Below are 23,823 nucleotides of genomic sequence, written 5' to 3'. Positions count from 1 at the left end.
CTACACATTCGTTTTTTTGCCATGTGAAAGCCTTATTATGTTATTTGTCTTCTGCAGGTCATAGAGAACAGTTACAGCGATGGATGCATCTACCCAGGGAAATGGAGGCATAGTATCTGATGTTGTCTTTGTTATAGAAGGAACAGCTAATTTAGGACCTTACTTTGAGTCTTTGAGGAAACATTACCTTCTTCCTGCAATAGAGTAAGTTAGATTATGTATTGTGTATGTTAAAAATAACTGTTGGAGCACCTCACTCAGGACAAGACGTTACTGTCTCCACCTTCATCAATCCTTACTCTCATGATCTTTCTATGGGCTGCTCCACTGGTTCTAGTTTGGTTATAATTTTCTCTCCATGCCCCACTGTAGTCAATGTCATTACAGAGTTAAGGACACTCGACAGATGACCCCTAGTTACAGACAAACCCTCTGCCCCTGTGAAGGTCTCTGGATGCTTTATTTTAGTAATCAATGATCAGCTGTAAAGTGTCTGTAATGAAGCTTTACTGATAATCTTTGTTCCCATGATAGCACAAAATTTTAAAAATCTAATCGACACAGGGACAAACAAAAATGTCTGGAGTTACAATTATAAAATATATTAGTTCCGACTTGCATACAAAGAACCTATCTCGTGCGTAACCTGGGGACTGCCTGTATTTCGAATATCTACCATTAGGTGGGCGATGTATGGCTGCTCCAGTCCAGGACCACCTATCAGTGTGCTCAGGTTATTGTCAAGGAACCCTTCTAGCAAATGTAATAATTAAAGGACACCTGTCATCAGGTCTGTGTCACTAGTCCTGTCACTACTACCTGTTGGAGCAGCTCACAAGGATCCCATCCCAGCCTTTATCTAGTTATTTCATACATTATTCATTGTAAAATCATCTATTTTTTATCATGTAAATGAGGCTGGTCACATGGTCAGAGGCAGTGATGTCACCCCTGTCCCCCCTCCCCTCTCCTCCCCCTGCTCATGTCTGTGTGTAATGTATAGTAAAGCATGGCTAATGTGTTTGCTGCATCTGCTGACATGCTGCATCCTCCTAATACACAGACATCAGCTACACATGAACCTGACATGTTCTGCTGTAACATGGCTGCAGCCTGGAGCTGTTGTATCTCTCCTATACACACACATGAACACACAGGCTGCAGGGGGCGCCAGCACCAGGAAGCACATCATTATACAGCCTCACATCATTATACAGGCTGTCAGTCATGCACTGGGGGTGTGGCTGTGCCTCCCACTCATGAATAGAGTGGACAGCTTGAATATGCTAATGCTTCATTGGACATTTCACAGGTTATTTGCATACAGCTTTAGGACCTCATTGCTTAGGTTTACAGGCATGTAGAGGGACAATGAAGGGATATAGGCAATGCTCTCTAATGGCAGTTTATGAAAATATATTTAGTTTAGGGGGGTTATTTTGCATGACGGGTTCTCTTTAAATTTCTGCCTCCTTGACTTTATACAACTAATTTACGTCTCACTTCAAAGTAGGTTTTCTATATGATGCCACCACACTGGGCATGAAAGAAACCTGATCTGGAAGGTGTTCAGCTGCTTGGCAACATACTGGTTGTGGTTTGAAGGGCAATTTCTACCAAGAGGCAGGCTATAAATTACTGGCATTATGGTATAGAGTACCTTCCAGACTACAAACAATCTTCCCTGATACTTGTTGGAGGTGTGGGGAACAGGAGGGCTCCTTTTTACACGTGTTCTGGTCTTGTATTGTCTTTTCCTCCTTCACCATTGTGATATGTCTGTACAACGGTACAAGAAATCTCTGATCCGGTTCCTCATCATCACTGCGAGAGTTTGCATTCTGCTACTTTGGAAACAAACTGTACCACCAACAATGACATTGTGGGTGGCAAAAGTCAACGACCTCATTTACACGGAAGATCTTTCCTCCTCTGTTCATGAGACCCATGATAGGTTCCACAAAACATGGCAACCCTGGATTCAATTCAAATTGTCTCCTGAATATAGAGAACTTCTGTAAACATGGGAATACCTCTGTTTTATTCGACTGAGCTCTGCCCCCCCCCCCCTTCTTCCCTAGTTTGTCTCCCCCCTTCGTTCCTCATACATTCCCCTCCTCGTGTATTTTCCTTGCCCATGTTCTTCCTTTTGCCTCATTCTTGGATAACCTTAGACTTATTTTTTTCCTTCTTCTACCCCTCTGAGCCCTAAGTAGGCCCTCTGCAGCCATCGGGGCTTGCTATTCAAGCCTCAAACGACAGGTCCGCGGAGTGGGTGCGAATACAGAGTTTATTCATTCACACTAATTTACATAAAGACATGTTAAACCCATTTGTCTCTTGTCAACACACATTTTCACGTGCTGGCATAGCTGAGAGAACCTGCATTCTTCTGTACTTGGCATGTTACTGTCTGACAAAATTTCTGTTTTTCTAACCTGTTTTGCTGCCTGTTCTTAATAAAAAGAAATTCTAAAAAAAAAATAAAGGGCAATTTCTGCTGACCGTTTCCCTTTAAATGCCTGGTCAAATAAAGCTGGACCCACTATGCTCAGTTAATTTTAATGCAATTAAGCTTTAAATTAGTCTATTTTGTTTACTGTTATTCTCTTAAGATTTTACTTTACAATATATATCTTTCTTTTTTTTCCATACAGATATTTCAATGGTGGCCCTCCAGCAGAAACTGACTTTGGAGGAGATGTGAGTTGTAATTTTTTCTAAAGAGCTATCAACAAGCTGATAACGTATACAATAACAGATGACGTCTTGTGTTTCAGTATGGCGGCACACAGTACAGTCTTGTGGTCTTCAACACTGTGGACTGTGCACCAGAGTCCTATGTACAGTGTCATGCTCCCACCAGCAGTGCTTATGAGTTTGTTCAATGGCTGGACAGTATCATGTTAGTATCTGGATGTTTTTTGTTTTTTTATAAATCATAAAACTTTATGCTTAAAATCTAGTTTTATTGCATAGGGATATCCTTATTTTATATTTTCTTAATGTACATATCGCATATGACTCAATCTTTCCTACAAGGACCATTGCTCAAGTTTGATGTTAAAGGAAACTGCCAGTAAAAAATAACCCTCACTAACTAATGATATAGTTGAAAACACTTGTTATACAGCAGTACAACTATCCTTCCATTGTTCCTCCCCATGCCTGTAAAGTTCCAAAGTCCAATCGTAAAGTTTACTATTGTCCATATATCTATATATTTGTTGTTTCCAGCTCAGCTTTACTCCAGCTTCGTGATTGACCAGGGGTGTGCTTTCTTGTCAGCCAACTAGACTCTCTTTACTTTCAGGAATGTGAGAGATGCTAGCTGTATGTGACTCACGGAAAAGAAATCTGGTCCCCCATTCCCCTCTCCCTTAGGAATTCTTTTCAGTAAGTCGCACACAGCCACTGACTCGGCTCAACTACCTCATTCCTCCCTACCTCAGGAATGAGAGAAAGACAGTGGGGCTCTTTTTCTAAGGGTCGCGCTGCACACTTTAGTAGGACTGTGCACCTTTTTCACGGCTAAAATGGCTTGCGCAGGTATTTAAGAAGTGTCCTTGTTTTGATTGTGACGCACGCGACCCTTTTTATGGCATAGCTGCGTTAGCCTCTTTGCGACACAAATTAGGTGGAGTGAAATCGGACAGTCCGACTGATTTAGGACAGAGCGCAGTATTTAACATTTAAATTGTTTCGCACGCCCTATGGTAAAGATGTACCACAAAAACAGATGGTGAACTCTGTCGGACCTGAACGGGGAAGCGACACATTCATGATTTCAGGCGCACGATCTTGGTGAAGCACTGCGCGGAGCATTATAGACGGACAGTGCACTTTCAGTGAACTCTGGGGCCTTAGTGTGTCACTCACTGAAGAGAGTTCCTTCTGGGGGGGGGATGAGGGAGCTGTCACACACAGCCAATGTCTCTATCATGCCTGAGGGCAATGGGATTTAGCCAGATTGGCTAAAGAGAAAGCACAATCCTCTGGTCAGTGAGGAAGCTGGAGGCGTGGCTGTTCTAGAAGATCATGAATATGCATAGATGGGGAGTCAACTCAACGAACGTACTGTGGAACTTTACAGATGTGGGGATAACAATATAGGGATAGTTGTACTGCTGTATAATACCAGTTTTTAAAGGGAACCTACCACCCCGATTCTACCTATAAAGGTAGAAGGGGTGGTAGGTGGATGAATGGGACGTGAGGATAGCCCTTTTTGGGCTAATCCTCACGTCCCGGCTATCTTTTTATAAAGTTTATTGCGGGCATATGCAAATTTATTTATGCGGCTACTGGGGCGTGGAGTAGCCGGACATGAGGCTACTAGTCGCGGCTACTCCACGCCCCAGTAGCCACATTACTCCGCCTACCATTTAATCTTCAGCGCGCAGCTCCTCATAGCTGCGCGCCCTCGTCTGAGTCCCCTGCGTTCTGCGCATGCGCAGAACCCAGGCCTTTGGCTGCGCAGCCGCGGCTCCGGGGCCGGAGCTACTGCGCATGCGCAGTAGGCCGCAGATGCCGGGGGACTCGCGCCGAAGATTAAATGGTAGGCGGAGTAATGTGGCTACTGGGGCGTGGAGTAGCCGCGACTAGTAGCCTCATGTCCAGCTACTCCACGCCCCAGTAGCCGCATAAATAAATTTGCATATGCCCGCAATAAACTTTATAAAAAGATAGCCGGGACGTGAGGATTAGCCCAAAAAGGGCTATCCTCACGTCCCATTCATCCACCTACCACCCCTTCTACCTTTATAGGTAGAATCGGGGTGGTAGGTTCCCTTTAAAGATATGTTTAGTGTGTTAGTTTAACTGACAGGTTTCCTTTAGGGAACCCTCTGGTTTTATCCTGTCATTATGTGCAGGTTTATGGGAGGTGGAGGTGAGAGCTGCAGCCTCATCGCTGAAGGACTTAGCACTGCCCTGCAACTGTTTGATGACTTCAAGAAGATGAGAGAACAGATGTAAGTAAATTACAAGTGACTCATTTCAGACTTAGTGGTCTTTTATAATAGGAAACCAGAGGAGCAGGGCTGTGGAGTCATAGTTAAACTCCACAAACTTATAATAAACTATAAAACTTAAACATTTCCTTTTAAATGTCTGTTTAATTTTTAATCTAGGCATTTAGACCAAGGGTTGAGCAACATTTATTGGTACAAGAAGGGCCATATTGTCATACTGATCATCTGTAAAGGGCCCCATCAGTAACCAGCACTTTAGGTGTACTGGCAACCACAGTACGGCACAAAATGGCACCCCAGAAATGATAAATACCACAGTACAGCAATAAATACTGTATATACTCGAGTTTAACCGGTTTGCGACCGCCCGCCGTGTATTCACGGCGGCGGTCGGGTCGCGCTGCATGGAGAGGGCTCATGGGCTGAGCCCTCTCCATAGCCGGTAAGTCTTTGCTGCATATTGTAGCAAAGGCTTACCGGTAACTAGCACCGATCGTGGGTGTTTTCGCAGCGATGGCTGCCGGCAAAGCTGCCGACAGCCTCAAAAAGATAGCGGCGCATGGGCACCGCCATCTTACCTGGGATCACCGCTCCCCGTGACGTCATCGATCCGTCTCCATGGTAACCTCGGGCCTTCCAAAGACCCGAGGCTATTTCGTTTTAACCCCTTCATTACAATGTGTAATAAATAAAAATAAAAAAAAGTTTAAAAAAAAAATTATAATAAAAAAACCTAAAATGTCAAATCACCCCCCTTTCCCTACAACAGACATAAATATAAATAAACAGTAAAAATCATAAACACATCAGGTATCGACGCGTCCGAAAATGCCCGATCTATCAAAATATGATAACAGTTTTTCAATGCGTTTAACCCAGTAACGGAAAATAGCTCCCAAAGTCGAAAATGGCACTTTTTTGCCATTTTGAAAAATATAAAAAAATCTATAAAAAGTGATCAAAAAGTCATACAGTCCTAAAAATGATATCATTGAAAATATTATCAAATTTCGCAAAAAATGACACCATCCACAGCTCCGACACCAAAGTATAAAAAAGTTATTAGCGCCAGAATTTGGCAAAATCAAAAAAATAATTTTTGTACAGGAGGTTTTCATTTTTGTAAATGTATGAAAACATTATAAAACCTATACAAATTTGGTATCCCCGTAATCGTACCGACCCAAATAATAAAGTAGACATGTCATTTGGAGCGCTCAGTGAAAGACGTAATATCCAAGCCCACAAGAAAATGGCGCAAATGCGTTTTTTCACCATTTTCATTGCATTTGGAATTTTTTTCCCACTTCCGAGTACATGGCATGGAATATTTAATACCATCACTATGAAGTGCAATTTGTTACGCATAAAACAAGCCGTCACACAGCTCTTTACGTGTAAAAATAAAAAAGTTATAGATTTTTTGAAGGTGGGGAGTGAAAAATGGACATGAAAATACAGGAAAGGGCTTGGCAGGCTATATACTGGGGGGTTGTGAACAATGCATTTCCCACCCTCAGCTTATACTCGAGTCAATAGGTTTTCACAGTTTTTGGTGGTAAAATTAGGTGCCTCGACCCGAGGCCGACCCGGCTTATACTCGAGTGTATACAGTAGAAATCCGGAAACAAAATACTGTATTCAGAGCAGACAATAATAGTGCAGACTCCAGAGCAGATAAGTATAGTACTGGAGAGGGCATAAAATACTTAAACTACTTAAGAGAACTTAAAATACTGGAGACACCCAAGAGCATAAAACTACAAATACTAGTGTCCCCACCTCAGGCGTCAGCATAAAGCTAATAATAGCAGATACTCCAGGAGAAGACCAAGATAAATTGATCCTTTCCTGACTCCTCTTCTCCTCCCTGCACCACAGTGCAGCTTCTTCTCTCCCCCATGTGCTGCTCTGCTCGGTGTCCTGTGCTGGTTGTATGTGGCGGCATCAGGACATGAAGCAGAACTGCATCAGGAGCAGTACAGTACAGCTGACAAGTACTTTCCACACCAGGGTCCTCTTCTGCAGGTGCTCTGCTCTGGGTCCTGACCTTGAAGCATACAACCAGTGTTATGGAATTACCCATTGGACTCTGACTCTGTCAGCACGGTGCGGAGAGCAACTCATTGCGTGACAGGCTGCATGTGGCCTGTTATCAAGGCTTGTGCACCCTTGACCGCCATTTTAATTGAGATGATTGTGTTCTGGACATTCCACGCAGTGAAGCTCCTCTGCTATAGACTCTGAGGAGACATAAGTATACATCTTTTCTTATAACTTCCTACTTCAGTAGAAATGTATGAACAAACTGATAACTGTTTGTTACCATTCAAACAATATATATCACTGATGCTGCTGTTCTTGGCACCTTTGTCGGTCCGCGAAATGTGCAGAATTCATAGACCAATGGGTCTCCGGCCTAAGGGTAGAATGTAACCTTCATGATGGAATGGCATGGTTAAATAGGATGTCATGCCATCTCAGGAAGTGCTGTCTTGTTTCTGCCTTGTGACAAACAGAAAAAACTCAGAGCAAAAATTTGAAAGCAACTTTTATATGGAGGAAACTTCTGTCATACCCATAGAAACTATTACAATTCTGGTTTGGTAAGTTGACCACCCTTTTAACCAGTGTCTTGATAATATAATTTGCTCATTTATCTTTTGTAGTGGCCAGACTCACAAGGTTTGCATCCTGATTTGTAACTCTCCACCATACTTGCTTCCCGCTGTTGAAAGCACAACCTATTCTGGGTACACAACAGAGAATTTGGTCCAGAAGATTGGGGAGGTACATATTGTTTTATGTTTTATATTCTATTAGTTGTTGTTTCTGTAAACAAAATGTTGAAACAAACAAACCAGAAGAATTATTTTAAAAAATACGCAACTCTCTACCTGATATTGTTTCTTATGGAGTTTTATTATCTTGCCAGAGAGGGATCCATTTCTCCATTATTTCTCCTCGGAAGCTACCAGCCCTGAGAACACTTTTTGAGAAAGCCATGCCAGTAGGTAATATGATGGAGCCACAGCCCAAGGACTACAGTCAGGACCCTCGACACATGATACTTATTCGCGGAATGGTCCTTCCTGGTAAGTTGTATGGTTCACCTTTGTGTCCTTAAATAAATTTGTATAAATGAATTGCTGTCAAAGTGTAACTAAACTTTCAACATTATTTTATAAATTTTGTTTTCTACTTTTACTAATAAATACTGTTAATACTCCTAATAAATTTTCTGTGGACAGTATCTGTATATGTATTGCGCACATTTATGATTGACTTTGCAGTTATTATAATTAATTCTTGAGTTTCTTTTACAGTTGGGGGAGCATCCACGACATCTGGCATTGTTCCGATAAAACAGCCTCTTCCCCAACCACAGCTTCCCGTTGTCCAATCTCAGCTTCCGAGTGCCCCTCCACACCAGCTTCCTCAAGTCCAGACACCATACATGGTATGCAGATTTTTGTAGGGACTTATTGTATGCTGTCTTATGCATAGATATGTACAATTGTTTCTGAGGTTATGTAGTGAAACCTTCTCAAAAGCATAAACCTTTCACTATTATTTCCTTGTGCTGTGGGGAGGGGAATGAAGAGAGCTAACGGGCTGATTGGCATGTCAGCCTACAGTCTCATAGGCCTACAATGGATAGTGATCTCTAATAGCCTGCCTATTCGCTTTCTCTTAGTAAGCAGCTCCTAGTGCCCGATTTATGGGTGACGGGTCCTCTTTAAGAAACTTGGTCATAAGCAGGAACTAGTATAACCTGTAATCACAACTCCACACTTTAGTAACTACATCATGTACATCATACTTGGTCAATGATCAACGATCCATCCATAGTTACTGCTGACAGCTTCACGGATCCCACAAGGACTGCTGTGGTGCAAACCGACTATGTAAAGACTTAGATCCCACACATCAGACTAGGTCCAGGCTTATTATAACAACATCATCTTTATTCCAATCGTATTAATCCATAAAATAGCTTGCAAACACTGTTAGTACAGCAAGTGTGAACAGAATGAAAAGCTTGAACATGATGGACATACTTGCTGTAGGGCCGTGATGGCGAACCTTTTAGAGACTGAGTGCCCAAACAACATCCAAAATCCACTTATTTACTGTGAAGTGCCAACATGGCATTTTAAGAAGTAACTCATAGTTAATTGTTCTTTTAATCTTTTAACTGTATCGGCCGCCTGAGGCCACCAATACATTTGAAAGAAGGAGGGCAAATTCAGACTATCATTGTAGCTTCCCTCCATGGTCTCTATGTACAGGTAGAATGGTGGGTCCAACAGGATGACCTCCGAAGAGCTTCTGTCAAAACCTTTTCATTTTTCGTGCAGTTCCAAACAGTTAATGAAGTGTCGCTTTAAAATGGCGCTGAGAGCAGTTGCCTGGGACTGCAGGAAGATTTGGTGGATTTGGTCCTGTTTGGTGAACTGTGTCCTGGGCCAATGGCCTGAGTGCCCACAGAAAGTGCTCTGAGTGCCACCTCTGGCACCCGTGCCATAGGTTCGCCACCACTCTTTTAGGGTGATTGAGTGCTATTTTATGAGTTAATACGATTGGAATAAAGATGATCTTTTAATAAGCCTGGACAGACTCTGCCCTGCTGGATCTACCGTATATACTCGAGTATAAGCCGACCCAAGTATAAGCCAAGCCCCCTTATTTTACCACAAAAACCTGGTAAAACCTATATATTTTTTTTTACTCGAGCATAAGCCAAGTTTGGGGTTTCAGCACATTTTTTTTGTGCTGAAAAACTAGGCTTATACTCGAGTATATATGGTAAGACTTTACAACATAATTTTGGTGACTGTTGCATCATTGTGTAACACAGTGATGTAAATGGCCAGAGGAAATGTTCCTACTTGTAGGCCTGGTATTGTATGCTGTAGTTTGCAGTCTTCACTGTAACATTTTATTACAATTCATTCTTTTAGAAGACACCACTAAGCATGAACTTGGTACAATGTGTTAGTATCAGGTTCTAGCGGTGCTAATGTATGACTTCTAAGCAGATGTCTCTTTGTCTACCATGTGACCGCTTTATTTTTATAGCATCCGTCTCAAACCAGCAATCTGACACCCGCACAACTTGCTGCCCAGTCGGCTGTGGAAGCTGCTAAGATACAGAAAAGCAATATACAGAATCGGTGTAAGTATTACCACCTTTAAAGGGCATGACAGATTTTCTTCTGTGACACTCGTAGAAGAGGTCTATTTCAATATTCTCTAATTTCTATGATGGAAGGACTAAATTTAATATTGGAGTATTGCCTCTCCCCCTTTCCCATTTGACTCTTCAGATTAATTTTTCAAGTACTGGAGAGAATGTTTCAAATTTCCAAAATCGGTGATCTCATAAAATTTTTTCATGTTTTTGAAAATTGAGTGAATGTTTGACAACTAGATATGCAGAAGCACAGAGCTGCAGCATTAGAGACCTGGGTCAGCTCCTGTCCTTATTATGGGCTGTTTATTATGTACAGTGCACAGCTGAATTTCCCTCCAGCTGCGTACGTGGAAAATATAAAAATTTTATTTTTTTTATATTTTCTGATATTTAAAAAAAGACACCAGACCATTTCAAGTCTTGAATGTCAACAAATAATTGCTGGACTAGGCTGGTTTTGGCATATGGTTAAATACTCCTCACTCTTTAAGAATGAATGGTTTAAGCTGGTGCACAAGTAAGGGAACCCCTCACAATCAAATAGACAGTAAGGCACTTAATAGTAATAAAAAAAAATATTGCATCAATTTATTATTTTAAAATGTGATACTTTGTGTACAATCCAACATAACATTTTGGTCAAACAATTAGACCTCCATCATAAGCGTATTGCCCTGTGATTGTAGGAATCAAGTAGTGGTAAGGCATCTGGGGTAAAGCGGCCATGCCGCTGTGGTTGGGTAGGCTGATTTTGGCAACCTCGTAGATAAGAGTGAAGCAGCAGAGCCATGTGTGTTCATTTCTGAATTGAAGCGGCTCAATAAAGTGGTCAAGTAGTGATAAGTAATTGGGGCTTGGACTCTAGAGATTAAATGTAGTGGTCCTTTAAGTGGAGCCTCCAGCTGACAACCTATTACTATTTTCTGTCCTATTCCTGTCTATCCTAAATACGTTTTCTTTTTCAGTTCCGGGACTTGGTGCCATGCAGTCTACTTCCACTGTTGGTCCACCATTCAGCCAGCCACAAGCTCCCACAATGCCACAAGGACAAGCATCCAAGATGGTTACCTCTACTGCATCTTTAATAACCTCTTCCCCTCAGCCAAGTTTAGTATCTACTGTAACCACCGGTCCTGGACCCACTCAGGGAATGATGACTCAACAAGCCGCTCAGCAGCAGCCAGTCCCACAGCCAATGGTATGTCACTACAGTTTTTTGATAGTTGTCTGATATTAGTTTTTTAGCTGCCAAATCAGCCTTCAAATACAATTGGTGTTCCCAGGATAAGGCCTTGTTGGCTGGTCCTCTGTTTTCTTCTTGCAACACCTTCCTATTGCAAGGGATGTCGGGGAAGCACATGAAATATAAAGAACCCTACATAATGTTGATTTGGATTGTGGGATGATTTTTGACCAGATTGTGATTGGGCGTGGGTGAAATAAAGACAATTTACTGCAGATATATTGCAGTGTATGGCGTTGTATGGTATAGGGGCCTAAAATATATGTTTTATTAAAAATTTTAAAAAAAGCTTAAAATGTATGAAAAAGAAAAAAAACATGTGTTAGCTATCCATGCATTCCAAAAAATGCACATACTATTAAAATATAAAAAAGTCATAAGTTGAAGGCTGTATTGGGAGAAAAAAACCCCTCTAAATATCTGTTTTTCCCACCATACAACAGTTTTACATTTCCAAAAATCATATCAATGAAACTTTTAGCTTGTCTTGCAAAATTTGACCTACAACCTAACGAAAATGAGGTGGCCATTGCATCAACTGATGGTAGATATCCTTTAAAACACTTACACTTGTTCACATACATCCTAGGGTAGGATGATAGCATTTGGTAGCATCCGGCAAGAACTAGGAGGTTTCTAGGGGCATTATGGTTACTAAGCCTAGAATACAATGTAAATGTATCAGAGAAAGTCAAAGCTACGCAGTCGTGCAAAGGACTGCACACCACCAACCCCCAAATGCAAAGTAAGGAGTAGCGGGGAGATAATAATCCAAAGGAGGTCGGGAAGTAAGAGTTCTCCTTACAGAGACTGCCAATTAAGGCCGCCATGTAGGCATGTGGAGTCTTATAGCCATTGATGCTCCACTTGGGGAATTCTGGTAAAATATGCAAAGTATTCCAGGATGGGATTAGGAAAACCATGCCTTTTTTAGCTACCTTGTAAGGCAGCTCCCTTGATATAAAGCATGACTTACAAGAAGCCTTTCGTCACAACATTGTGACTTCCTCATAGCACCTCATTATCACGGAGGGAACGAGCACTAAATATTGAAAAACATTTCTGCCCAATTAAAAGTTTTTTGTATTTGTTTTTTTTTTTTTTTTTAAAGAAAATGAGTAGTTTGACATAAGGCCCAATTCCATCTGAGATCCTGAATTTCCTAGTTGAGCTGCATTCAGTGTTATTTATACACTTATTATCGATACATTTCCATCTTTCTTGACAGCCTGTCACAGGGGCACCACCTGGCGTAACAGCTCAACAATCAGCCACACCGCAGATTGGAACACCACAGCTGCCCAATACACAACAATCCGTCGCCAACAAAATGCTGGCCTGGAGTGGTGTTCTAGAGTGGCAAGAGGTGAGTTATTTCCTGCAACATAGTAACATACCGTAGTGTTAGCTTCTATATCAATTAAAGCGAACCATTCAGGGCGATTCGGGACACTAAACCAATCACAGGGCCTTATGGACCTGTGGTTTAGTGTCTGAATCTCCCTTTATGAGTTGGGGCAGTAAAATAAATCTATACAAAAATATACATTATGCAGTCCTGTGCAGTGCGGCAATGAAGCCAGAGTTGTACACCCCGGCTTCACAGCCGGTGTCGTCTCCCGGCCTCATCCCGCATCGCGAATGCAGGCGCGCGTGGCAGAGAACGTCAGACTCACATCTAGGTAAATATATATATATGCTTTGTCCCTGCCCTGAGAGCTCATAAAAGCTGTTTTGCAACGCTAAACCACAGGTCCATAGGCGCCTGTATTTGGTTTAGGATCCAAAACTGGTGACGGGTCCTCTTTTTAAATGGTCTTGTTATAACTATATTATTCTGTTTTCCATATAGAAACCTAAGCCACCATCTGTGGACACCAATGCCAAGCTAACACGTTCCCTTCCATGCCAAGTGTATGTCAACCCTGGAGAAAATCTGTAAGTTTAAAGGGCTTTGTTTCTTGGCCAGTAGGTATCTTTGAGCTATCATCTCTATTAGCACATGGACAAATGCATTTCAGTGGGCTCACACATGGCTGTGGTTTACGTGCAGGTAGGTTTATATTGCGGGATTGAAGGGGTATTCCCACGAAGACAAGATTCTTAAATATATTCAGGATAACAAAAGAACACATTCTCTATTTCAATGTTAGTAACAAATTACAGCATTTCACAGATATTATTGCAAACTGTTTCGATCAGTCCTGGTGTATACAAGTTAGGTTGCCTCCGGGATCAGACAGACTATGGTCAGGCATGGCAGATTCTTCTCATGAATAGTTTCTCTTTTCTGCACACTGCAGTGCTCTCTGCATCTAGGCCTTCCCCAGTCCATTACAAGACTAGCTCAAGGCATTCACAGACACTTCCTGCCGGCAAGCAGCAGCAGGCACATACTTACTCTACAAACTACAGATAAGCAGGGGAAAGACGTATAGCAGAGCTGATTGTGTCTGTTATAGCTGAGATGTAGCAATGCAAGAGTGTTTCATTGTGTTTTATATCCATCTCATGGATCTCATCAGCTCTCATCTCTGATCTGTCTCCTTTCTCTTTTTCTGTGTGTCAGATACTAGTGAATGTTCAGAAGCTAAATAAAGGTGTATATATACTCTGTACCCTGATAATCTAAGCACATTGACAGCACACAATATCTAATAATACAGAGGAATCATGAAGTGTCCCCGCCCACACTCTGGAATTTTACATTGACCATCACTGAGTTATAAGAGCGTAAACGTCAATAAAACTGAAACTCTATGTTTATTGTGTAAACCCCTTTAAAGGAATTAGAACATAATCCTTAAATTAAATGCAATTTGAACGCACATGTGAACACGCCTCAATGTTTCCCAGTAATAAGTACAGTTAATTTGAAGTGTTGAAATGTTGCAGAAATGATTGTTCTGAACTGTGCTGCACTCCCATGTGCTGACTGTAGAAAATACTGCCCCCATCCCCAAACCCGGCAGGAATAGGAGGGGCCTAACTGAAAGAAATAATAGTGAACATATGTAACCGGATCCAGTAAAAGTTAGACAATGACATATATTTTCTTTAATGGTTTTTTTGAATCTACCATTTGCTTTTATGCACTATGCACCAAACATACCTTGAGAATGCTGTAGTTACACGGACGCAGAAACATATCTTGTTTAATCCCGGGAACTCTGAGTAGTTTTGCCAAAAAAATATGCTAATGGTAGATTTTGTTTAACTTCACAGTCATGAAGTTTATCTCTGATAACTTTTTTGAAAGTGTCATTGGCAGAAAATGCTACAATGGATGCTTATCTGTCCTACAAGCCTCTGTCATGTGTTATTATATAGTAATAAAGACTTAATTTACCAGAAACTTAATTCTTTAGTTCTTATTTTTCTACATTGCAGGAAAACCGATCAATGGCCTCAAAAGTTAATCATGCAGCTGATCCCTCAGCAGTTATTGGTATGTATTAATAAAATGTGTGTTAGTTGGGGTTTGCTTTGGTAGTTGCTACATTTGTATACTTTACTTTTTATTACCACCATATTTTCATCCTGTAATATGTGGCACTTCACATATTAGCATAGATGGAGAAAATTCTATGTTATTATTTTTAGATCTCTACAGTCAAACATATCCAGACTTTCTTCTCTAGCCCAAGAAGTTTCCCCAAAATGGCTGTTTAACACAATCCACTTTCGGCCTACGATAACGGACCGTTCAGAGTCCTTTGTCATTGGCTGACCACAATCCCGGGGACAGGATTCCTTGCTTCATCTCGATCTATGATGCAAGAAGTCCCCGACTCGCAGCTAAGCGGAAACACTGACACTGTAACCGATTACACAACAGCACTATGGTTTAGCGGAGAAGTAGAGATTCCAAAATAATAAAACGGATTACTCGCAAATCTATTAATAGATAAATAGAGTTGTGGCAGAGGTGCCTCTTAAAGGAAATCAAACACTGAAAAAACAAACTTATAACTACTCACCTCTGCTTCTCTTCCTTTTGATCCCCGCACTTTCCATTGCTTTTATTGACACGCCGGGATCACCAAGAAAAGAAAGTTATAATTAGCAGCAGGAAGCGCCGGGACAAGATGTCCGGCACTCTGGACTGCTAATTATGGACGCCCCTGCACCTACCTCTCTCATGCTGGGAGCTTGGGAGAGCAAGGTGATATCAGACGATGGGTGTGGGGGCATGCATAATTAGCAGTCCGGAGTTCCGGACCTCTTGTCCCCGTGCTTCGTGCTGCTAATTATAACTTTCTTTTCTAGGTGATCCCGACGTGTTAAGAAGAGTGACGGACAGTGCCAGGGTCAAGATGAAGAGAAGCTGATGTGAGTAGTTATAGGGTTTTTAAAAAAATGTTTTTTTCACTGGTTGATTTCCTTTTAAAAATACCTTTTAAATGGAGGGCCTCCATTATTTAGCTGTAAAGACTGCTAGAGATGAGCAAGCCCTGTACTCTGCTTCTCTTTAGCACAGATTCAAATAATTAAAATAAAAAGATGGAAAAGGTTAAATATTGCTCACTCTTCTGAATGCTGATTTTATATGCATATTTCTTTAATAATACGACACAAAAAGCACTAGGTACTACAGCGGGGGTGCACAACCTTTTTCACTCTAAGGGCCACATTGTCATACTGCTACCTTTAAGGGGGCCGCACTATTAACCAAAACCCTAGATGCGCCAAAAACTACAGTACAGCGCAAATTCCCCCCAGAAGCCACTACTGCATAAATCTGTATTTGTACATTAAATAACAGACTATAGTAATGATGATGGTAATTATCTGAACTTATGCAGCAGGTAATAATTGTGAATAACTGGCTGCACACAGGGGCTCTGATAGACCCCATTACTTTGCCCTACCTGCAGCTAGCCAGGTATTCATACTTATTATCTGCTGCACAAGGCTGATTCTTGCTTTTTGCTGCCTGAGGTGAAAAGAATATAACTACTATAATACTTCCCCCTCTGTACAAGAATATAATTGCTATAATACTGCCCCTATATACAAGAATATAACTACTATAATACTGCCCCCTATGTACAAGAATATAATTGCTATAATACTGCCCCTATATACAAGAATATAACTACTATAATACTGCCCCCTATGTACAAGAATATAACAACTATAATTTTACAGACCAAATGAAAAAAAAAGACAGCTTACTGACAGCAGGTCTGGAATAGGAGGGGATACTGAGTGCTGGAACCCTCCATTTCTCGTCTATTGTTCCATTACTACTATAATACTGCACCATATATACAAGAATGTAACTGTTATATTTTACAGTGCATAGGAGAAGTATTATAACTACTATAAAACTGCTGCTAACCCACACCCACCTTAAAAGTAAGAACCCTATCTATAGGGATGAATAAAGTGTTGCATTTATCTTGTTGCAGACAACCTTGGGACCCTTATTTAGGAACTCTCGAATGGTGCAATTCCACTTCACCAACAAGGATCTGGAATCTCTGAAGGGTCTCTACCGTATCATGGGTAACGGGTTTGTAAGTAAACATTATATGATCACTATTTCAGCATGTTTAATGTCTTGTAACAGTCTATAATGGATTCATATTTCTGCATGTACAATTCTAACCATAAATATATTGGAAGACCATTGCCTGTCCTTCCCTAGATCGACACGTTCCATATTAGTGTGGTCTAATAATTTCTTACTTTTATCTATGTTTAAGGCCGGCTGTGTGCATTTTCCTCACACGACTCCATGTGAAGTGAGGGTTCTCATGCTTTTGTACTCATCCAAAAAGAAGATCTTCATGGGTTTGATTCCATATGATCAGAGCGGCTTTGTTAATGGCATCCGGCAAGTGATCACCAATCACAAACAAGTACAGATGCAGAATCGGAGTGTAAGAAGGAAGCTTTAATACTGTATTTTCACTGTCAACTTCTCTTGGATGTAACCAGGTTGTGCTAAATTGTAAAATGAAAGTTTGATTTATAGACTGCTGTCATGAGGACACCTGTTGATGGCCATTGTATGACCACAATGCTTACTATTGTGGTCCATTTGTTTACAGAGGCGCACAGGGAGATTCCAGCCGGCTGGAAGCTTCCATCCGCCACCATCTCCCAGCACCCTACAATGCTGAGAGATAGGGAAGGATGGGTGTGGCCGGCCACCTCTCCGACCGGAAGCTCCCTGTGCGCAGATTCTGTGCCCCTGTAAATAAACAGGGGCACAGATCAGAGGGACCACGGCATGGGATACCAGCAGCCCCAAGGAGGTGACTACACGTTTTATTTTTTTAATTTTTTTTAAAAAAGCCCGGCCCAAAGTTATTTCTTAAACATGGATAACCCCTTTAAGTTAATAATGTTCACATTTTGGAAGTTCTTTAAACTTTAAATGTACTGATAAACATTGATCTTCTGATTCTTTAATTCTGCAGTTGCAGATAACAAAATCTTATACCTAGGGAATTCTGTGTCTTTAGATATTGAACCTCACCTTGGGATTAGAGATCAGTATCGGATCGACTGGGGTCTGACATTTTACATCCCTGCCGGTCACCAATTTGAAGTGTTGTGGCGCAGCCCAGTCCAGACATCACTCCCATTTATCATTCCTCGTTTCAGCAAGGACCCATTCTTGTGAATGAGGTTGAGATGGAACATCAAGCACAACCACGCTTCCTTGTTCGACCGTGTGTTTGCTAGGGAGTTAATTTGGGTCCAAAAACAAAGAAATTTTCACACGTTTTTAGGCTTTTCCTTGAGTAATATGCCAATCAAGTCTAGGTTTACATTAGGTCCTTATTGCTTGGCACGTTTCTGCTCCATTTGTTTATAGGCAACAACACAAAAACTTGAATATTGTCTGTGTCCCTCAGAAAACACATACGAACTGTGACCCTGCTTATGTCATTTTGTTTTTCAAGATGGGGGCTGCTCAGCCTATGGGAGCTGGGACTGTACAACCCAACCCTCAAGCCTTCTTATCCAAGCAGCCTGGTCCTCTGCCAGTGACACAGACGGTAGCACAACAGGTAGAGCCTTCATCAGTGCTGATCACTGGTTGTTCTGCTTTATTTGCTAATAATAACCCTTTATATTGATACTAAATTGTAACTTTCTCTCCATTATGTTGTAGTTGCCCGGGCAGCAGGTAGCTCAAGGCATGCCATCTGTGAACCAGGTAACTATGATGGATGAACAACCGAGATCACAGAATCTGGTGAGCGTCCACAGTAATCTCACACTCAGCATCCAGCCTAGATTCTGCTGACAAGCACTCAGAACTGGTGGTGAATTTACCGGGTTTGACCAGGACTTTAAAACAACTCTTTAGAACCTATTAAACCGACTAGTCGTTGAGCTGCAGCTCTGCTTGTTTAGGCTAGCTGCTGGTTATATACCTAAGCTCTATATGCAGTATTTTACAACACCACACACCTGGAGCAGTCAATTTTAAAGGGCTACTCCCGTCTATAACATTAATCGCTTATCCACGGGAGTTACTTAAAATGTCAGATTGATACAGAACCCGTGTTTTCTGCTTTATACTGCCTTGGGAGATGGCCTGGCATGTGCATTGCTATATCCATGCACTTCTACAGTGTTAGAGCCCTTTTCTAGAGATAGATGTTGGTCCCATAGCGTTTCTGGAACAAACTATCAATGTTTAATATAAAAATACATCTTCCTTAGCATAGGAGCTTAATATCTGAAAGTATTCAGCATTTTGAGTTCTCCTCATTTTTGAGGCACATTGTTATAGATTCTGTAGCTTCTCTATATGCAGCTCTGTCCCATTCAAGTGAATGGCACAGAGTGACGTGAATTGCCATGCACCTCTCCAACACAATGAACTCCACTAATAATGCACTAAATATGTATGTTTATACAATATTCAAATAACATGTGGGCAGTACACCATCCAAGTACCTGGTGATCTTGTTCTACCACACCCACTGAAGTATTAAAGAGGTGATCCACTTTATACACAAAGTTACATTGGGCGTCCATTGTATTCACATTTGTACACTGAGAGGAGCCGTCACTGAAGAACCTCTTTAAGTAGCAATCCTTGTTCAGTTATTAGAACACGTTCACTAGTAAACACCATAAAAATTTAATTAAAAAAAAAACTTTTCACTGACCAGGGGATGTCAATTGTTCTTTTCAGTTACAGATCAGAATGCAGCAACAACAGGCACCTCAGGGTCCCACCCAGGCACCTCAACAAGCAACACAGGCGACAGTGCAAGCACCTGGTCAGCCTCAGAACCCACAGGCAGGAACCATGCTTCGACCCCAGAATCCTGGTGCCAACCCCCAACTCCGAAACCTACTGCTCAGCCAGCAGCCTGTGAGTATCATATGCAAACTTGTTTTTTTCGGTACTTGCTATTCCCTTGGGCTCTACAGAAAAAAAAAACTCTTGGATGTCCATTCACAGCATTGCTTTTAATATTCAAAAGCACTTGTAAGGTGTTCTTTGATTGGTTGCAATGGGAAACCGTTTTCTCCTTTAGACAGTTTGGTCTATCTAGTCTGGACTATCCTCCTTATTCCATGGATGCATTTGATGCTGCTTATTTTACAGCACACATTCTATATTACAAGTCAGGAAATATCACTGCTCACATAAGCAGATTGCAACACAAATCAGGGGGCAGCACAGGGCTAAACGGTTTATAGCTAACCGGTTTCTATGTCATACTGCAGTCCCCAAGTTATTTATAGGATAGGTTCTTGAGATTTGTACCGAAAGGGGCTGGCCACTCTATAACATTGCCCATGTGCCGTCACTGCCTTAATAATAATCCCTGAATGCCCACCAATTGATTCATCATCCCTGATGCTTCCTTTATTGCTGTGTGTAGACTATGTAAACAAAGGAGGATCAGGAGATTGAGTGCTGCCCCCTCTCCCCTGTCTGTCAGTGAGATGGATAGATAGAAAATAAACACACTGGAGGCTGCCATTATAGAGGCACTGAAGGAGGGAGAAACCAGAAGTTGTCTAGAGAGGCAAAGTGCAGCATGTGAATAACAGGGAAACATGCAGAGACCTGTTTAATGGAACAGATTTATGGAAAACTGGCCAACCCCTTTAAGTTGAATTTGTGTATCAGTTGTAACTGGCATGTTTTATAATTGGAACTCTGGACAAAAAACTTATTTCCTGTGATAATTGGATTAAATGTTTTGCTGTCATGGGAACAACATTACTGACACCTTACAGCTGATCATTGTCGTCTGGGACTAAAGTAACATTCTGAGAGCTTCATCAGAGGTCACAGTGGACAGAGAGGTTAGTCTTTAAGTCAGGCGTCCTTAAAGAGAACCCGTCAGGCAAAATAACCCCCTAAACTAAATATATTTTCATAAACTGCCATTAGAGAGCATTGCCTCTATCCCTGCATTGTCCCTCTACATGCTTGTAAACTTAAGCAATAAGGTCCTAAAGCTGTATGCAAATTACCTGTGAAATGTCCAATGAGTCATTAGCATATTCAAGCTGCCCAGCTTATTCATGAGTGGGAGGCACAGCCACACCCCCAGTGCTTGACTGACAGCCTGTCTAATGGTGTGAGGTATAATGGTGTAATGGCTCCTCCATGTGCTCCCTAGTGCTGGCCACGCCCCATGCAGCCTGTGTGTGTGTATAGGAGAGATACAACCGCTCCAGGATGCAGCCATGTTATAGCAGAACACGTCAGGTACTTGTGTAGCTGATGTTTGTGTCTCACATGTGTATTAGGAGGATGCAACATGTCAGCAGATGCAGCACACACTACCAATGCCTTACTATACATTACACACAGACCTGAGCAGGGGGAGGAGAGGGGAGGGGTGACATGTGTCAATGACCATGTGACCAGCCTCATTTACATAATAAAGAAAAGATGATTTTATAATGATTAATGTATGAATTGACTAGATAAAGGTTGGGATGGATCCTTGTGAGCAGCTCCAACAGGTAGTGGTGCCAGAAATAGTGACACAGACCTGATGACAGGTGTCACCTAAGTCAGGGACTTCCAGTAGTGTTTTTTTTGTATTCCTTTTACTATAGTATCCATCTTACTCCTAGGCTGTGTCCATTGTGATGTCTCCTCTGTGTTTCCTATTACTAGATTGTGTTCATTATGATGTCTTTGTTATTATTATTTTTGGACTATGATGTCGCTGTTGTTTGTTTTTCTAATTCCTAGATTGTTCAATGTGGTGATCTCACTGTAGCATTTGTCTTTATTCATCGACTATGTTGTCTTGTGATTTAAGCTTTGTTCTTAGAGTTTCTTTGCACTGTTGTTAACATAGTATTTGTATTACCTGTATTTGTGCCATAACATTTTCCTGGACACTGAACTAGGGTTTTCTCATTTACTGTCAGCAGACAGAGCTTTTATTATTGGTAAATAATTAATAGGGAGTTACTTAAAGAGGACCTTTCACCACCTGCAACAAACAGAGATGCCGGCCACAATGTAGCCAATGTGAACAGCTGTAATTTGGTACTTTAGCTTCTTAACGTTCTGTTCATTTCTACATGTATATATAAAACCCTAGCTGATGCATGTTGTATATTGTAGTGTGACCAGTCCCAGCCCTATCCCGCACCTTCTGCCAGTACTTATCACACTTTTTCATTTGTCAATCTGCAGCAAATTCTCCATTAAAACTCTGAGCACCAGAGTGGAAATAATTTCTGTTCCGATAACTAAATGTGTGCATGTGGCTGATGGAGACCAGATGTGGGTGATGTCACCATTGGGCGTTGGACACCTTGTGTGCCAGATAGCGGCCCAGCTCACCATAACCTGAGCTAGCCTGACCTTCTCCAGAGAGGAGAACCATCTCCAATTTTCACATTTGTACACAGCTGATAACCTAAAGGGGTTCATATGGACCAAGTGATGTTTATGTAACCGAGCACTAGATGTACCTGCTCCTATTGTGCCTTATTCAGTTCTCTGAGCTCTGGGACCAGACTATATCTACAGGGTCTGCAGTGTTTGCATTTATAGCGGTCGCCTGAACAGTACAGTTATACTATTTTGCTGCTGGTAATTCAGAATATTTTTTGTATCAACAAAGTATTGTCAAATTATTAAGTGTCTTCCAAATCCTGTGTTTTTACAGCCTCAGGCCACCGTTCCTCAGGCCCAGCAGCCTTTGCATCACATGCAGCAGGCAGCACAAGGCATGCTCCCTCACCAAGCACTGGGGCAACAAATGCCTCACCAGGCCCCCGGCCAGCCACAGTTGCAGATCTCAGGGCAGTCTCTTATGCATCAGGCCCCAACACAGCAGTGGGGCAATCAAATGGCACAACGTGCACCAATGCCAGGTAAGTCTGATCAACCCAGCAGGGTTTCTTTACATAGACATGTGCCTCTTGTGTCTGTCTTGTGTCTTATCCATGATTTTATGGGATGTGGTTTTTTTGTTTGTTTTGTTTTTTTTATTCCAAATTGTGACTGCTGTTACTGCAAAGTTTGTGAAAAGGTTAGAAGAGAACTTGTCATTATTACTACCTGTCCATTTTAGTAAAAGCTAATTTCTGGAATATCTCTTCTAAAAACTCTATTTTATACTGGGCCCCTTTAATTCATCCTAGAAATAAGTTATTATTTTATAATTTAGATGTTACCTGTTTAGGTTTGCAGCACATTAAATTAACCAGATCAGAGGTCGCATTAACGCCTCACCACGCGTCATAGACGCGTGATGAGGCGCCATTACCCCCCAAAATAATTGCCATGCGTAAAAGAACGCATGGCAATTATTCCCTGTAGCGCACAGGCTGAGCGGCCTGGCGCGCGCTGCAAAAGAGGGAAATGTCACTAGCGCGATCGCCGGGCCGCTCAGCGGGGCACGTGACTAAGGGGCGTGCCGGAGAGACCCGGAGTGAGAGCACCGGCCACAGGGGAGACATGTGGACAGAGGGGCGACTGGACTTAAGATCAAGGCCGGGTGAGTGTAGTGTGCTGTGTGAGTGTAGTCTTGTGTGTGCTGTGTGAGTGTAGTGTTGTGTGAGTAGTGTACTGTAGTGTTGTGCGTGCTGAGTGCACTGTAGTGTTGTGTGAGTAGTGTACTGTAGTGTTGTGCGTGCTGAGTGTACTGTAGTGTTGTGCGTGCTGTGTGTAGTGTAGTGTTGTGCGTGCTGTGTGTAGTGTAGTGTTGTGCGTGCTGTGTATTGTGTGAGTGTAGTGTTGTGTGAGTAGTGTACTGTAGTGTTGTGCATGCTGTGTGTAGTGTAGTGTTGTGTGTGCTGTGTGAGTGTAGTGTAGTGTTGTGCGTGCTGTGTGAGTGTAGTGTTGTGCGTGCTGTGTGTTGTGTGAGTGTAGTGTAGTGTAGTGGTGTGCGTGCTGTGTGAGTGTAGTGTAGTGTAGTGTAGTGGTGTGCGTGCTGTGTGAG

The 23,823-nt window shown here is 41.9% G+C and overlaps 1 protein-coding gene across 3 annotated transcripts in view; it reads left to right on the top strand.

Annotated features, from left to right (window-relative positions):
• MED25 (mediator complex subunit 25) overlaps window positions 1-23,823 on the top strand; it is a 33,784-nt gene that overhangs the window by 1,579 nt on the left and 8,382 nt on the right. For 2 of the 3 annotated variants that reach the window (XM_072110232.1, XM_072110231.1), the window contains exons 2-19: window positions 58-204; window positions 2,658-2,703; window positions 2,781-2,905; window positions 4,875-4,973; window positions 7,643-7,763; window positions 7,909-8,068; window positions 8,300-8,433; window positions 10,056-10,152; window positions 11,136-11,368; window positions 12,642-12,779; window positions 13,266-13,351; window positions 14,804-14,861; window positions 16,828-16,935; window positions 17,125-17,301; window positions 18,334-18,441; window positions 18,546-18,629; window positions 19,581-19,763; window positions 22,546-22,753. In XM_072110232.1, coding sequence (XP_071966333.1) covers window positions 80-204; window positions 2,658-2,703; window positions 2,781-2,905; window positions 4,875-4,973; window positions 7,643-7,763; window positions 7,909-8,068; window positions 8,300-8,433; window positions 10,056-10,152; window positions 11,136-11,368; window positions 12,642-12,779; window positions 13,266-13,351; window positions 14,804-14,861; window positions 16,828-16,935; window positions 17,125-17,301; window positions 18,334-18,441; window positions 18,546-18,629; window positions 19,581-19,763; window positions 22,546-22,753 — 2,290 coding nt within the window. In that variant the 5' untranslated portion in view covers window positions 58-79. The remainder of the gene's footprint in view (window positions 1-57; window positions 205-2,657; window positions 2,704-2,780; window positions 2,906-4,874; window positions 4,974-7,642; window positions 7,764-7,908; window positions 8,069-8,299; window positions 8,434-10,055; window positions 10,153-11,135; window positions 11,369-12,641; window positions 12,780-13,265; window positions 13,352-14,803; window positions 14,862-16,827; window positions 16,936-17,124; window positions 17,302-18,333; window positions 18,442-18,545; window positions 18,630-19,580; window positions 19,764-22,545; window positions 22,754-23,823) is intronic. The other variant, XM_072110233.1, reaches the window with a different exon arrangement.

The sequence above is a fragment of the Engystomops pustulosus genome, chromosome 6 (assembly GCF_040894005.1).
Source record: "Engystomops pustulosus chromosome 6, aEngPut4.maternal, whole genome shotgun sequence".
NCBI lineage: Eukaryota > Metazoa > Chordata > Amphibia > Anura > Leptodactylidae > Engystomops > Engystomops pustulosus.
The sequence above is the reverse complement of the archived record's forward strand: the minus strand, read 5'-3'. Positions and strand labels throughout refer to the sequence as shown.